Below are 16,561 nucleotides of genomic sequence, written 5' to 3' on the forward strand. Positions count from 1 at the left end.
TCATCATCATCATTATTATTATTATTATTATTATTATTATTATTATTATTATTATTATTATTATGCTATGCTATGCTATACTACCTCAGAACACTTCCAGACATTGAAGATCTACTAGAACCACTAGAGCGCGCTGTAGCGGATGTGTTAATACCATCAATTACAGATCACAATTGCACACCGATCAAGCGAGATATCCTGGCATTGCAAGTGCGGATGGGGGGACTTGGATTTACAAACCCAAGTCAGGTCGCAGCCTCAGTGTACACAATGTCAATCAAGACAACTGCTCCACTTGCTGAACAAATAACTTCTCAAACGCATAAACCACCAAATGACACTACAATAAGAAAATTGCAGCAAAATGCAAGTAAGGAGAAAGATGAATACCTACCTGAGTTGGAAGAGAATTTAAAGAATTCCTTACCCCGAAGGACAAAGAAAGCTGTTGAACTTGCTACAGAAAAGGGCACATCTAATTGGCTGACGGTAATCCCCATCAAGGACGTGGACTTCGATCTGAATAAAAGAGAATTCAGAGATGCTATCAAACTTAGATACGACTGGGAAATCACTGACAGCCTATCGGTATGTGTGTGCGGGGATTTGTTTAATAAGGACCACGAGCTGGGCGATCTACAAGCAGAACTGTTGAGCATGGTTTCCAATGACGTTGAAATAGAACCAGTACTTCAACAAGTTACAGGAGAAATCCTGTTCAGAGGTTCTAATAATGCTTCTGATGCTCCCCTTGACGTTCATGCACGTGGCTCTTGGGAATGGCAGAGATCTGCATTCTTTGATGTTAGGGTGTGAGTGAGTGAGTGAGTGATACTTTATTTATACTCGAAAAAAAATTCTATCAATATAAAAATTGCTTTACAAGAATGTCGAGTTAAATAAGAATACAATTTAGACAGCTAAAAAAGTTTATGAGAGTCCAACAGAAGAAAGCTTTCTTTTAAATTCCCTTATACTTCTAGCTGACTTAATATCTGAAGGCAAAGAGTTCCATGCTTTTGCACCTTCATAGGAGAACGCACGTTTGAGGTACTCAGTGTTTGGTTTCGATAATTTTAAACACTTTTCTCCCTTCCGCAAATTATATTTTGTAGTTTGATACTCAAGGCGGTCTCTTAAACTTTGAGGTGCAAGAGCATTCAAAGTCTTGTACATTATTGTGGCTTTATGTTTCTTCCGCCTGTTTTGAAGATTTTCCCATCCTAGAGACATTAAAATGTCGCGCGACCTAGTTTCATAATTACTCTTAGTTATAATTCGGCCTGCGCGATTTTGCATTTTTTGGAGTCTGTCAGCTGATGTTTTTGGTAAATTATCCCAAACCACATCGCAGTAGTCAAACCAAGGAGTTATCAGCGAATTATATATTGCAATCGCCGTCTCCTGGGGGACGTAATCACGAACCTGTCTAAGGCCAGCCAGGCCTGATGAAACTTTTTTACATATATGATCGACATGGTCAGCCCAGGACAGGCGTTGGTCGATTACAACCCCCAGGGTTTTGGCTGTTTGGACACGTGCGATTTGTTTTCCTTCAAGGTAAACATGTGGTTTGGAACTTATTTGACGTAATTTGTCGTCAGACCCAATAAACATATATTCAGTCTTTGTTGAATTAAGGCTTAATCTATTTGCCATCAACCAGTTGGATATGCTAATAATATCAGAATTGATCTGCTCAGATAAAGATTTTACGGAAGTATTACAAGCCGTGAGGCTTGTGTCGTCCGCGTACATTCTTGTACTTGAAAAATGTACACTATTTGGTAAATCATTAATATACAATATGAATAATAATGGACCTAGGATTGACCCTTGGGGAATTCCACAAAGGGTTTGTTTTATAGTAGATAATGTATTATTCACGTTGCATCTCTGTCTTCGCTCAGTTAAATAGGATTTAAACCACTTCAATGAATTTTCTGCAATGCCGTAATTAGCTAATTTATGGAGAAGGATAGAGTGATTAACTGTATCAAACGCTTTCGTAAAATCAAGGAAGGTGATACAGTTAATCTTCCCTTCATCTATATTTGTAAGCCATTCAGTGGTAAGTTCCAGCAGAGCAGTAGTCGTTGAGTGCTGTGGTCTAAAACCTGATTGTTTTTTCAGAGAGCAGGTTATTTGAACTAAGATAAGTATATAACTGGTTGAAGACAATTCTTTCGAAAAGTTTAGCAATGGCAGGAAGTACTGAGATAGGGCGATAATTGTTTAAATCATCTCTATCATTTGCTTTATGAATAGGAGTTACCTTGGCGAGTTTAAGGTCATTTGGAAAAATACCACTGTCTATAGATTGATTGAAAATCTTAACTAAGGGATTAATAATAATTGGAGCACCTTCCTTTATCAAGCGCACAGATATGCCGTCTAAGCCCGTTGCCTTATTACTTGATATAGAGTTTAAGATCTTAGATAATTCATCAGAAGTCGTGTGTTGTAATTTAAAGGTCGAGTTTGCTTTATTTAGGTAATAGTTAAAGCTTAGTGGTCCTTCCGGGATTGTACCGGCTAGCTTTGTCCCTATTTCAGAAAAATGAGCGTTAAAAAGCTCAGAGATTTCTTGAAAATCACAAATAGTGTTTTCCCCGCTCTTTAAGGAGGTTATACGAGTTTTGTCTTTACTTTTTCGAGATAAGACTTCATTTATTGTTTTCCAAACTTCGCTCGAATTTCTCGAGATTTGTGAAAAGTGAGTTTCATAGTATTTCTTCTTAGCTTTTTTGATTTCATTGTTTACTCGGTTTTTACTTGCTTTGTATTTTTCCCAGTCATTATTTTGGTTTGTCTTTATTGCTAATTGTTTTAGTTTGTCACGTTCGAGCATCAATTTTCGTATTTCAATTGTCAACCAAGGCGTCCTTCTATTTCTTATGCGCTTCCGCTTTAACGGTGCGTGCAATTCAATAATAGATAGAAACAATTCTTTCCATTTTAACCACATATCATTTGGGTCCTTTAAATCATTCAGGCTATCCCAAGGGAGTGACGCCAAGTCCCTACGAAAATTGTTTGCATCAAAATTTTTGAAAGTTCTAAATGTTATTATTTTGTGCTTATGATTTGTTGGTATAGCTATCTTGCGTATAGCATACACCAGGCTGTGGTCACTCAAAGAGAGGTGTATAACACCGCTCTGGGCAACCCTGTTTGGAGTGTTTGTAAGAATGATATCAATCAATGTTTTGCTTCTTTGGGTGATTCTTGTTGGTTCAGTAATTAGTTGATATAACTGAAATAACTCAGAAGTATGTCTTAGTTGACGAGCCTGTGTACTTGTATTACTATTGATTAAATCACAGTTCAAATCCCCCAAGACATACAGCTCTTTGAATTCAGAGTCTATTTTTGTCAAAATATTTTCGAGAATGTTACAGAAAGCTAAAACGTCATAATTTGGTGGTCTATAGCAAGCTAATACGATAAATGGTCTACTGTGTGGTTTCGTTATCTCAATACATAGTGATTCAATGTTGTTATCAGATAGATCCGGACGGCTTTTGCCGTTTATACTTGATTTTAAATACAAACTAACACCCCCACCTTGACGATTTCTGTCAAACCTATACAATTCATAGCCTTCAATACCTACTAGAGAACTTGGGATAGTAGGGTCAAGCCTGGATTCATTTATAGCAAGAAGATCAAGGCTCTGATTTGCGACCCATATCCTCAGTTCATCAATGTGTGCGAGTAAGCTAGCAATATTCAACGAGGCCATTTTAAAACCTCTTACCTTTGGTATGTTATGGCCAGAAATTGATACGTTGGATTGATTTGAAAAGCTTTCCTCTATTGGTACTCTACCTAAGGATCAAGTAAAATTAGATTTAATATGACTATTGAAGTCTTTGGCGATGGCTCCTATGCCGGCTCGGTTGAGGTGGAGTCCCTTGTCATTCAATTCTTTGGTTGTGATTTTGTGCTTTATAAGAGTCCATCCTCGGTTTGAACAGAAGGATCCAAGCCGCTTGTTAACATCTATTCTGGCAGTTTCAAGCATACTGGAGTCTTGTCGAGCGGTAATTTCTGAAATTGCTATTTTACACTCTGGAAGGGCATTCTCAATGCTTTCACATACTTCAACAATCTTATCTGTTACGGTACTTGGAGTATCACTTTTAAGGTTGTTGGTTCCCGTATGCAATATTAAGCTATTAGGTTTTCTCTTGATAATTGGTTTTATATAATCTTTCAAGTCATCAGCAGTTGCACCGGGAAAGGAACGAATAACCACGAGATTGTCCTTATTAGACATTCTCCATCCTTCTAGGGTGTGTCATCCAAATGCAGAGTCCTATAAAGACATAAAGACCTTACCCCCCCCCCCCCCCCCCAGCAAATATACCACCTGCATGAAAATGAAAAGAAGCGCATATATGCTAGCAGAGTCTTGGAAGTTGAACAAGCGACTTTTACGCCTTTAGTATTCACTACAACTGGAGGTATGGCAGATGAATGTAGAAGATACCACAGTAGGCTCGCCGAACTAATTGGCAACAAGAAAGGAGAAGATTATGCCACCACTGTATCCTGGATACGAGCAAAGGTTTCTTTCTCCCTGTTGAGATCAGCTCTTCTATGCATTAGGGGTTTAAGAACCACAAGAAGAGTACTTAGGAACATAAAGAACATAGACTTGGATGTTGAGACGGATGTTACACATTAGTAGATATATTTTCATCATAGTATATTTTGTTATAGCTTTTCTTTTTCTCTTTTTTCTTTTCTTTTTATTATTTTATTTATTAATTTGTTGAAATATATATAGATATTGTATATATAGATTTTCATATGATTACATTCTTTGGCTAGGATCCTACGATAATGCATTATTTAATAAGTTACTGATTGTTAATTTAAAATATTATTATTATTATTACTATTAATACTATTATTATTATTACTATCATTGTTATTATCATCATTATTATTATTATTATTAAATTCATTCTTGGCGCCTCATTCAATCAGATGGACAGACCAGAGAAACACTGTTACATGTAGTTACTTCCGTCTCTAACGTAATCGTTGAAAAACAATCACCATTTTGATGATTTTTTATTAATCTATCTTTTGCTCCTTTTTTTCCTCTAAGCTCGGCACCAAATCTTCATACAACCAAGTACATTGTTTATGTCACCATCTGACGGCTTTTGGAGGTGATGTTGTAATAGCTCCAAACCCAATTGAATTTGACAAAGTACTGATCGAATTCGCTCGCTTAAAAGAGTCAGGAAACTTTGTAGTTCTGTCAACAGTTCTACTGATGTGGGGCGTTTTTGCTGTTGGTCTTATAATGGCAAGAAGGGCTGATACTTATGACAAACTAAAGGTGACCCTCACTTGATCCTGTATGTGGAACTGCGTGATAGATATTTTAGTTAACAATTATTCGCCGAAAGCGAAGTGAATATAGGGGATTGTTATATAGCTACGAAATTTTCCGATATAACGAAAACTCTCATTGGGTGAAAGATGAGCACGTGACACTGTTAAATCTAAATGTATCCCGACCGGGAAATAAGTTACTTATTTCCCGGTCGGGAAATGGCTTGCACGTTACAATAATCGTGAAAATAAACAAGTGCATCGCTTATGGCGTGATATTTTGCACCAATCAAAAACAACAGAGCGGGGCAGATATTTTGCTTGAATTTTCAATACATTTGGTGTTTTTAAGCCAAAAGTGAACAATTCGGCCTAAATTTTGCACATATTCGCCCCACTACAAATGGAGCTCAAAGCGAAACAATATAGATTTTCCAGTGTTTCCACAGAAATATTTATAATATTTTTAAAATTCATCCAGCGGCGAGGTAAATACTCCTTATATTCACTTATTCACTAAGCTTGAGATGAATAAACTTTTTAGTATAATTTGAGGCTTGGATATCAGAGAAAAGAAGAAATCCAGGATTAAAAAACGTTCGGTATTACTTCCGATCTTGGTAAACCTCATTATCGATCCCCGCTCTACCAATCACTACGCAAAGCTGTATATTCAAGACTTGTAATCCATACTTTTTTTTAATCAGAGACGTTATTATCATTATTACTTATTATTTATTTATTTTTTATTTATTTATATTTTTTATAGATTGTGAACTGTGGAGTAGAAACAACCGGTAACAAAAATAGTAGCGTTAAAACCTACAAGATATCAATACACACTGGCGTATGGTTAGGATCTGGTACCACAGCTAACGTTGGCATGATACTCTACAGTGTTGGAGATTATTCCGAACCAATATATTTTAATAATATGCATTTAGATAAAAGACTGTTTACAAGGGGAAGTGTCAATATATTCTATATCAACCTTCAATCAAACCTTAATGACCTATTCAAGATAAAAATATGGCACGACAATTTTGGAGAAGATCCGTCTTGGTTTATCAAAGACGTGGTTGTTTCGGATGAGGATGAAGAAGAACGTTGGTACTTCTTGGTTGATCGCTGGCTTGCAGTAAACAAAGGTGATCACAAAATTTCAGCTGACTTTCTTCTTACAGAAGAAAAGGAAGTGAAAAAATTCAAAAACCGTTTCTATTCAAGAGCAGCAAAGCAATTTACCAACGCTCATTTATGGCTGTCCGTATTCACAAGAAATATCCACAGCCCTTTCACCAGATGCCAGAGGCTTGTGTGTTGTTTCCTGGTGTTAATGGCCACAATGGTCACCAATGCAATGTTCTATCAATTTGATTCTAATCCTACTGACGTATTTTTAGTTGGACCTTTCCAGGTCAGTGTGAGAGGAATCAAAACGAGCCTACAAAGTTGCATAATCGTACTTCCTCTAAGTGTTCTTATTGTCTTAATTTTTGAGAATGTGAAGCAAAATCAAGCAGACGATGATGAAGAAGAAAAATTACTCATAGTTAAAAAGAAAGTAAAAGGATTCATTTCAAAACCATTTGTACTCTTTGCATGGTTTCTGTGTATCTCTGGTGCTGCAGTTTCTTCCGCTTTTACGATATTTTACAGTCTGATGTGGGGTGCAGAAATCGCTAACCAGTGGTTAGCGTCGATCATGATGTCCTTCATTGAAGATGTGCTTTTCATACAGCCTATTAAAATTATCGTATTAGTTTCGTTACTAGCAATGATCATCAAGAAACCAGTAGATCATCATAAAGAGGTCAACATCTCTGAAAAACGTGTCTTTGTTTCATGTCGTAAAGTAGAAATACCACCCACAGAAGACTTGGCCATAGCAAGAGATGTGGCAACCAAAACATCTGCCTTGAAGCGTGTCATCATGGAGTACCTTTTATATCTGCTTTTTATCTTACTGCTGTTTATAGTCTGCTACGGTAACCGAGATACGAATAGATTTATGGTGACAAATTCAATTAAAAGTATGGTTGCAAATTTTGAGGAGGTAAGGCACTGTATCCCAAAGTTGTAATGATATGTTTCACCATATGCAACGAGCATATAACAATGTTCTTCCCTACTGTAAATTCAAATTCAATTAAAAGTATGGTTGCAAATTTTGGGGAGGTAAGGCACTGTATCCCAAAGTTGTAATGATATGTTTCACCATATGCAACGAGCATATAACAATGTTCTTCCCTACTGGTCGTGGGCTTTCAGTAGCTTTATTAAGAAACTTTTTTCGATACAAAATTATGGCGCGGCCAAAAAAAACTGCCTGTTAGTGTACAGTGAATACGAAAAACCCCATTTTCAGATATACAGTCAATGTCATTAACATTGTCTACCGAAAAAAAAATACACATTTACACATTTAGACTAAAGGAAATATCACGTGCTTCATTATGTATTCTTTGCCTCGTGTGCGTCAGCCTGAATTTTAAATTTAAAATTCAACTCGTGAATAGAAGATCCGGAATGCATTGACCATTTAGTGAGGATTTAAGATGGAGAATGGTATTTCAGCGTTTGTTTTATGCCAGAACGTTCGAGAAAACACGTGATATTTCTTTTAGTCTGAATGTCTAAATGACTAAATGTGTAAATGTGTAAATGTCTTTTTTCGGTGGAAGGTTAATGACATTGACTGTATATCAACTCTATGTTCAATCTTCCTCCCCTTTACAAAATTGATTAAGGGCCCGGGTGTCTTGCTCCGCATGCTCGAATACGTACCACAGACTGTGAAAAATGCTTGCAATTTAGCATGAAGCCCAAGTTCTGTTTCTGCAACACAAAGAGCGGCAATATTGAGGCTAGGCTACATTTTTATTGCTAATTATTATATAATTTTGCTTCTAAATTTGAGATTCTACGAAATCCTTATTCAAAGGCATTAATTGTTATGCCCTTTTGGTTGTTTAAGTTTCTACAGTAAAAAGTGATAGAATTTTCCGGACAGATAATAAATGTCATAACTTTGCGCAGGTATTCGAGTGTGCACAGTGGACTGTGATTACTGTGACTGTGTGTGATGTTGATTACAAATGACGTTTGGAAAATAACGGAAAAAAGGTAGCAAAAATCCCTCAAAATCAATTAACAATTCACCGAGTAAAGAAAACAATTATTGGACTTGGAGAAAAGCGCTGAGCATTAAATTTTTTTCTTTCTTTGGAAATCAGTCATTTGCTCAGTCTGCATTCAACATCAGCGCGAACTGAATACTCGAAATTGATATAACTTTTGTTTCAAACAGGTAAAAGACAACAAATCGTTTTGGAAATGGATTGAAGATGAAGCTATACCAAAAATGTTCGAGGTACAGTGGTATAATGCTCAACCTTTTTCGGAGCCTGAAGGGTTTTTAAAGAACAGAAAAATGTTCCTTGTTGGAATGCCACGCCTTCGACAGCTAAGAATCAAACCAGGTAAATACTTAATTTTATCGCAGACCAATCAGAGGGCATTGAAAAACCTTTGTTTACTCGACACTATTCCACTGTCAAATTTTGAAAATATATTTAAAATGAAAATTAACGCAAAAATCCGACGTTTCGGAGTCATTTTGGTTTAATAATCAAAGTTTCGTCTCACTATTTAAATGTTTAACGACCAATGGGTATTGTCAATGTTTAATTTACGAGATGCTGTTCGTCTGTGCCCACCATCCAACACTTAACACACAATCTGACCTTGATACTTTTACACCATGTGGTTGTTTGCTGTTCATTAAACGCAAAGGAATATTCATTGCAGCGAAGAAGCATTGTCATTAGAACGAACAGGCATTCAATAAGGCGAACGGACTATCAAAGGTGCGATGGAACTTTCATTAAGAAATTTAGCATTGAATTTGACAATCATGAATATGTTTGCGTGGATTCATTAACGTTTTCGAACTTTCATTAGCGTTTTGGTGCAGACAATAAACCACAACACACATTCGATACAGTGTTTTGGACATTTATTTACGCAATACAATATAAGTATATTGTGCTTTTACGACTGTAGATTTTCAAAGACAAAAAAGTGAACTTATCCTTGAATGTCTTCTCTATTTAAACATCTTGGACGATATGTTTGCATGTGGTTGTACCATTGTATGCGTTTCTGTGGATCTTCATAGGCCCTCACAAGACGCTATCTGACTTCATTTGGAATTTGGTTTCTTTGTTGAGCCAATGCAACATCCAAAAAAGAGGGATTAAAAAACTCAGAACTGACTTGATATTTATACCTAACGGCGCTTTGCTTGTACGAAGTCATATTCACGGCTTGTAAAAAAATGGAATGACAGTTAAAATCCTACAATTCCTAGTAGAAAATAAGAATACTTATATTGTATTGCGTAAATAAATGTCCAAAACACTGTATTGAATGTGTGTTGTGGTTTATTGTCTGCACCAAAACGCTAATGAAAGTTCGAAAACATTAATGAAACCACGCAAACATATTCATGATTGTCAAATTCAATGCTAAATTTCTTAATGAAAGTTCCATCGCACTCTTGAGAGTCCGTTCGCCTTATTGAATGCCTGTTCGCTCTAATGACAATGCTTCTTTGCTTCATTGAATATTCCTTTGCGGTTAATGAACAGCAAAAGGTGTAATGGTAATTGAACTGATCGGAGTGCAATTTGGCCTGAAATCAAACGCGCGATTACAAAATCGCACGACCGCTTAGTGGCAGTGCGATTTGTAATTGCAAGAGTTTGATTTCAAACCATAATTGTACGACCAAAAGTTCAATTACCTTTTTTTTTTTTTTTTTTTTTTTTTTTTAAAGACGTTTTTTCTGTAAAACACATGACTTACAATCTACAAGCAGTCGGATTCAAGCATGCTGTCAAGAGAACTTGTATGAGCTTACTGATCGAGCAATGATTCACATTTTGAAAACCAAAACTTTCAATCCAAAACTAAACTGAATTTATAGGACCAAAACTATGACTTTAAGGACCAAAAGGCATTACATGTAGTAGGAATCGATGCAGTAAGAAGAATCTCTGCTTTGAAAATATAATAAAGCTTGAGTACTTTGCGTAGCAATTTATCTAAGTAAAAAAACGGCACTATTCTTAAAACAAGTTGACAACTTGAATTGAGCAAGCTTACATTGTTGGCTTTAATACTACTTCAGAACTATGTAAGAAACTAAACAGAAGTTTGATTATCGAGTTGTTGTCGACATTAAATTGCAAGACAATTCTGCCCAAAAGGGTTGTTATGAACTGGCTTTTGTCCATACAGCCAATGCTCATTCACTGCTTCTATTCTACGATTTCTGTTCAACGTGTTAAGATCACACACATGTGCCGAGAAAACAGCAAAAATTAAAGTATGTTTAGTCCTTCGGTTGTCCTTAAGAAGCCACGTAGCTCAGCAAAAATCTTATTCTTGAGAAACACTTAATAATAATAATAATAATAATAATAATAATAATAATAATAATAATAATAATAATAATAATAATAATTTAAATTTAATAATAATAATTATTTTTTATTTTTTTTATTTAAAAAAAAAACACTCGCTCCAAAGCTACTAAAGTTCCAATGCTTAATATTTTAAGATAATGATAAAGAAAAATAAAATGAAAAACTATAGGATTTAAATTTCATAATCTCAATGTCATTATAATAATAATATTTATAAAATAAATTAAATAGTACGCACGCTTAGATTGGTTGATAGCCATGCGGTTTGCATGAGGGTATGTAAACACAGTTGTGACGTCACAACTATCGTGTTTTCCCGGTACAGTTTCTTTCGATGAAAAAAAACGCCCCCAAAAATTTATTTTGAAGACGAAGTTCCAAATTTTGACTTGTGTAAGGGTCACAGGCATAACCCTATAGTCTCATGCAGGTCTTTCTGATCGTAATATCATGACAATAGAGAGTTTTAGATTGACTTTTTTTCTCCCCGCAAACGGCAAACGTAACCACGTTTTCATAGTTTTCCTGTACTTTACTTTACCTTTTACAAACCTTCTCACCAAAGACAAATATTCTTTTGTTTTTCTACTACTTGGACTTTTTTGCGATATTTTTTAAGCTATTTAAAATAATTTTTAAATGGTCAACTGACGTTTCACGTTTGCCGTGAACGTAAATCTAAAACTCTCTAATCTCTCGTTGGTCACCGCAACGAGAATTCCCTCAGGAGCTACAACACACGTCCTTCGTCAGGACAGCTTCGGTTGTTCAGCGAAGTGCTTTCTCGTGATTTAAATGCACCGCCCGATAAGGAATACAAGTATTTCAAGGAAACAGTTAGCAGCTTCAAACTTTTTCCAGCGATAGCTCTTCAACCCCACAATATCTTCTCGAGTCAAGACGAAACAATCAACTTCGCTGCCATGTCAGTCTGTCTGGCTGTCAAATTGAGCAAAACCACGTTTCTTTTTTATCTACTTTTGATCACTTTCGTAAGATAATCAATTCTGAAATATTTTCTTAAGATTTCTATTCAATCTTTGGACACTTCTTTGTAATTGTTTTAAAGTTTTAGAAGTGATAAATGTTGAAAATAACTAGCAATTCTTTCTCGCTTCACATTTGCCTCCTTGGCGTTTATTACACGAAATTTGATTGGCTAACGATCGAACTCCGTGATGTATGGAGAATTTGTATTTTCTTTTGCTTAAATATATATTTTTTTAATGATAGAATTCAATTAACTATTAATAATAATAATAATAATAATAATAATACAATTTATAATAACGTTAATAAAGAGATTATGAATACAAAATAACAAATATATGTACAAATTACTTATTTACCGATAAAAACATATTTGTAAAATATAAAAAACAATTGAAAAGACATTCGTCTAGGAAAATTTTGGAAAAAACTTTACAAGTAAATTCTTTACCATTATTTATTATAGACAAATTCGCAAAAAAATCGCAGCAAAAATCGCTAGTATAAACGGGGCTTTAGAAAGATGCTTTTGAAAATTTTAAGTGCTAAGTTGGTCTTTTTAAGTCATTTTTTACTGCTTTTTTTGTAAAATTGTTCTTCAGAAAAATGTTTTGAGCTGTGGTGGATTTTTTTCGCAAGAAGCGGCGAGCTCAACACTAAAATGGATTCCTTGATATAATAAGCCTTTTCATAGTTTAAGAATCGATTCCACTGCGCATGCGATTTTATCCCGAATTTCTCACCTTCTTTTGTCTAAACCTTCTTTTGTTCTTAATTAAACAAAAGAAGGTGAGAAATTCGGGATAAAATCGCATGCGCAGTGGAATCGATTCTTAAACTATGAAAAGGCTTATTGGCTAGAAAATGACATGTCTCTCTCGTGATTGGTTCATATCAGATGATCGTGCAATTTAGAGCTCAAAATGGTGCAATTTTGGCTGAAATCACTGCTCTAGGGAACCAATCAGATTGCAGGATTTGCTTGTGATTTCAAAAAAGGATGTAATAGATTAAGGAATATTCTATTAAATACAATAGGCTTTTAAGATATTCCATGTCACAAAGTAAGCACATGCTTTGATTTGTTAATCAGCGTGCGCGAGTGTGCGTAATGAGGCGCGCGCTTTATATTGAAGATTTTGTTGCATCAAATATTTTTCTTTCAATTACAAATATTTTTTTTCGGTTTTGATTGGGTACGCCTTTTGCGACTCCTACGCTTCAGTTCATGCTTCATAACAACCTCCCGTGTGATCCAGAACTGGATGGACTGACTCTAATTAATTGTAGGAACCATTTCTTCGGTCACCCAAGCCACTCACAGTCATTGCATAATAAGCATGTAAAGAATGAGGGATCACGCAAACACGCTTGCTTCTCACAATAGAATGAATCATTCCATTGTCCATCTTGTAAACATCAACTAAAAGACTTAATTATCTATCTTTTTAACTTAGGTAATGAATGTTTGAAGGAAATTCGTCCAGACATGGCATCAAATTTTCAACGATGCATCCCACAGTATAGTATGTTCACCGAACAGAACAGTCCCTACAACTTACCGAAATGGAAAGTATTCAAGAACCGAACGGCTTATCTTTCCAACTTTGAAATTGGGAAACTCTGTCCGATACCATGGAGATACAGAGACTTTAATGAAATTCAGACTTTACCGTTTTGGGGGACTACAACTGCTTATGGTGGTGGAGGTTTTGTTGCTGATCTTGGATACAAAATAGCTACAGCAAAAGACGTGGTCAGGGAACTACAAAAAAACGAATGGATAGACGAGTACACATCCGCCCTCTTTCTAGAATTTACTTTGTTTAACCCAGCAACCTCGCTTTTTAGTACAGTTAAATTCTTGTTTGAGCGATTGGCCTCGGGTTCTTTGAATGCTCTAAATCGAATTGATACCATAACTGTCTACTCGCCAACTAACAACTCACTTTTATCATTTCTTCAAATGTGTCAGTTTTTATTGATGGTTATCATCATAGCTCTTATGGTCTCTGAGTGTGTCCACATATATCAAAATGGCCGTAGCTATTTTAAAGATATCTGGAATTTGGTTCAGTGGCTACAGATAGTTAGCATAATATGTGCGATCGTAATGTTTTATTTTAAGGAAAAATATACCAACAGTTTCATTGCTCAATTGCAAGTGAATCCTTTTGAAACGTCAAGCGCTGATTACATCGTCATGTGGTCTGATCTAGAAACAATTGTTCTGTCATTCGTCATTTTCATCATTACGATTAAGCTAATCCGCCTAATACGTTACAACCCACTAGTTTGCCAGCTGAACAACACTTTGAAAAGATCAGCCAAGTTTATTTGTTCTTTTAGCGTTTTGTTCTTGATTGTCATGCTTGGTTTGGGCTTCATGGCGACATTGGCATTTGGAAGATTTTCATACGACTTCTCATCCTTACCAAGGGCGCTGAGTAAATTACTCCAGCTTTTGGTTGGTGGAAAAATATATCAGAAAGATATTAACTTTTCTCAAAGTCCTATTGGCCCATTATTTGTTCTTTTCTACACAGCTTTCGCCTCTGTGATACTTGTAAACATATTACTTTCTATCCTATTAGAAAGCTTCAAAACATCAAGAAAATGCGTTGATCCACAATATCTTGATGATTTGAAATTTGGAATATTTATGAAAAGCCATCTAGGTCAGAAGGTTGCTTCCGGTCAGGAAAAAATTAACAAAATTTTAAGGAAAACATTAGTGCCTTCGCACAAGGGAGAAGTCTACGTTAGATGCAGACCAAGGGAGTACGACGATTTGAGGAATGGAAATGAGGGGGAAATGCTGAAAGTATGTAGTCACGGCTCCAGAGAGACCCTTTCAATAGACTTTACTTTCGACTGTATTTCCTGCATCAGCCACGAAAGGGAATCCTACGATGAAGATGTTCAGCTAAACGACATCAGAGGCAGTTTAGCAGAAATTAGTAGTATTCTCAAACGTTCTATTTCTGATGTTGAAATAACACCATAACTGAAGCTGTTAGCTGGAAGAACTTGCAATAAAAGGCATGCTACTTGAGGTAATCATCATCAGCATTATCATCATCATCTTCATCATCATCATCAGCTGCACAACTGCAATATCCATAGTATAAGCCGCATTACGGTGACTGCCTCCTTTGAATGCTGAATCTTTCCCATTTCCGTTTTAAATTTCAGGAGGAGAAAAAAAAACAAAAAAAGATTTTGCAAGGGACTCTATATAATTATACGCTTAATTTAATAAAAATAATCTGAAAATCTACGTTATTTCTTTTTTTCTTTCTTTCTTTCTTTCTTTCTTTCTTTCTTTCTTTCTTTCTTTCTTTCTTTCATATTTTAAGTTCAAACACGATAAGTAGAAAAAATGTTTTGTAGGATATTTGCTTCTTCTTTATGTGATTTTTGAAAGCAAAAAATGTAATTAATTGGTTTTGTAGAATGATCCACTTGCCGGCATTTGGGTAATTATATAGTTTTCAAAAAAATATGATCTAATCGGGAACTTCCAGTAGAGAAATAGTAGATATGGTAAAATACTGGGACGCTTTCTATTATTGGTTTCTTCAGTTAGTATGTTCAAATTGAAGTTTGAATGACATATGTTTGTTTTTATAGCCATTGTGTTAGACTATGTAGACTTGTGAACACTTTTGCAATTCCACAGTGACACTCACTCTCATTATTAATACCTATTCAACGATTTTTTTATCATGTCAAGAAAGTTAAAAAGAAAAACCGTCAAATACGACTTTCCTCGCCGTTCGTTATTCGAGCAGCTAGATGACTTCAATGAGCTCGAACAACCCAGTGAATATATATTAATCAACTACAGTAATCATATCAAAAAGAACATTGAAATAAGTACTTAACGTAAAATAAACGATTTTTTTCCAAGTCGTTTTCCCTTTTCAATTCCCTTCTTTTGAAATTTTACACACAGAGGTTCCCAGACTGAACGAAAGTTGGTGCTTCCTGTTGTCCCAGCTGATCGATATCTTATAATTAATGTATGTAGCGATTTTCATTTGAAATCGAGATCATATCACTGAAATACTTTTATCTTAGTTCTTATCGGTGAAGTACTGTTTAAAAAACGGTTTTAGGCTCTAAAATTATTAGATAAAGATTACAGCTCAATTAGTATGAAGAAAGTGTCAAAAAAATTAAGGTTCCTTAATTTCAAAAGTAAAAACACGGGTAAATTGATGTAATGTAAAAAGAAGCCCCACGCAGCGTGCTGCATGTTGGTACTTTTAGTCAAAAAACAACCTAATACTTCCACGCTCTTATGAATCCAACTAAGGCTAACAATTGTTCCTTGAAAAAAAAAAGCTTTACAAACCTTTTGACCTATTTCACAAGCCTTTTGATAGCTTAGCCTGGGTTTCAAATCGGTTCTTGCAGTGAACTGAGCTGAAGCAGTCGCAATGCAAAAGAGATGATAAAACCGCAATGGTTATCAAGTCACATTTAAAAGCAATGAATAAAAGTAAATTTAAAAAATAGATCAGTGATCTGTATAATGTTGGCTTCTCATGAACTAATTGCTGTTATCATCAACCGGGAGGATTGGGATGTTATTACATGAAACTTTATTAGTATTTGCACCACAGTAATCCAGAGCGGTAATAAAACAATAGCCATAATTATCAATTCACAGCTATTTGTTTCCAGAATAGATTTAAATAATCTTCGCCCTTCGAAAT

General features: G+C 35.4%; 1 protein-coding gene and 1 pseudogene across 1 annotated transcript; both read left to right on the plus strand.

Moving 5' to 3' along the window:
* Positions 1–72: 72 nt before the first annotated feature.
* Positions 73–4,693, plus strand: LOC148905161 (uncharacterized; annotated as a pseudogene).
* A 2,007-nt stretch (positions 4,694–6,700) lies between these two features.
* LOC116305608 (polycystin-2-like protein 2) lies at positions 6,701–15,063 on the plus strand. The gene is made up of 3 exons (XM_031715554.2): positions 6,701–7,411; positions 8,666–8,837; positions 13,295–15,063. The coding sequence occupies exons 1-3, from the start codon at positions 6,701–6,703 to the stop codon at positions 14,842–14,844; spliced, it is 2,433 nt and encodes an 810-aa protein (XP_031571414.2). The 3' UTR covers positions 14,845–15,063.
* The last annotated feature ends 1,498 nt before the right edge of the window (positions 15,064–16,561 follow it).

Source organism: Actinia tenebrosa, unplaced genomic scaffold (genome assembly GCF_029948245.1).
Source record: "Actinia tenebrosa isolate PJP-AT-01 unplaced genomic scaffold, QUT_ActTen_1.0 PGA_scaffold8__29_contigs__length_14323225, whole genome shotgun sequence".
NCBI lineage: Eukaryota > Metazoa > Cnidaria > Anthozoa > Actiniaria > Actiniidae > Actinia > Actinia tenebrosa.

What these genes read in the sequence shown, in the direction of transcription:
- LOC116305608 (XM_031715554.2), top strand. Translation starts at nt 6,701, where the DNA reads ATGGTCACCAATGCAATGTTCTATCAATTTGATTCTAATCCTACTGAC. An exon ending in TGGTTGCAAATTTTGAGGAG is followed by an intron (nt 7,412 to 8,665) that starts GTAAGGCACTGT and finishes TGTTTCAAACAG; the next exon opens with GTAAAAGACAACAAATCGTT. An exon ending in ACAGCTAAGAATCAAACCAG is followed by an intron (nt 8,838 to 13,294) that starts GTAAATACTTAA and finishes TTTTTAACTTAG; the next exon opens with GTAATGAATGTTTGAAGGAA.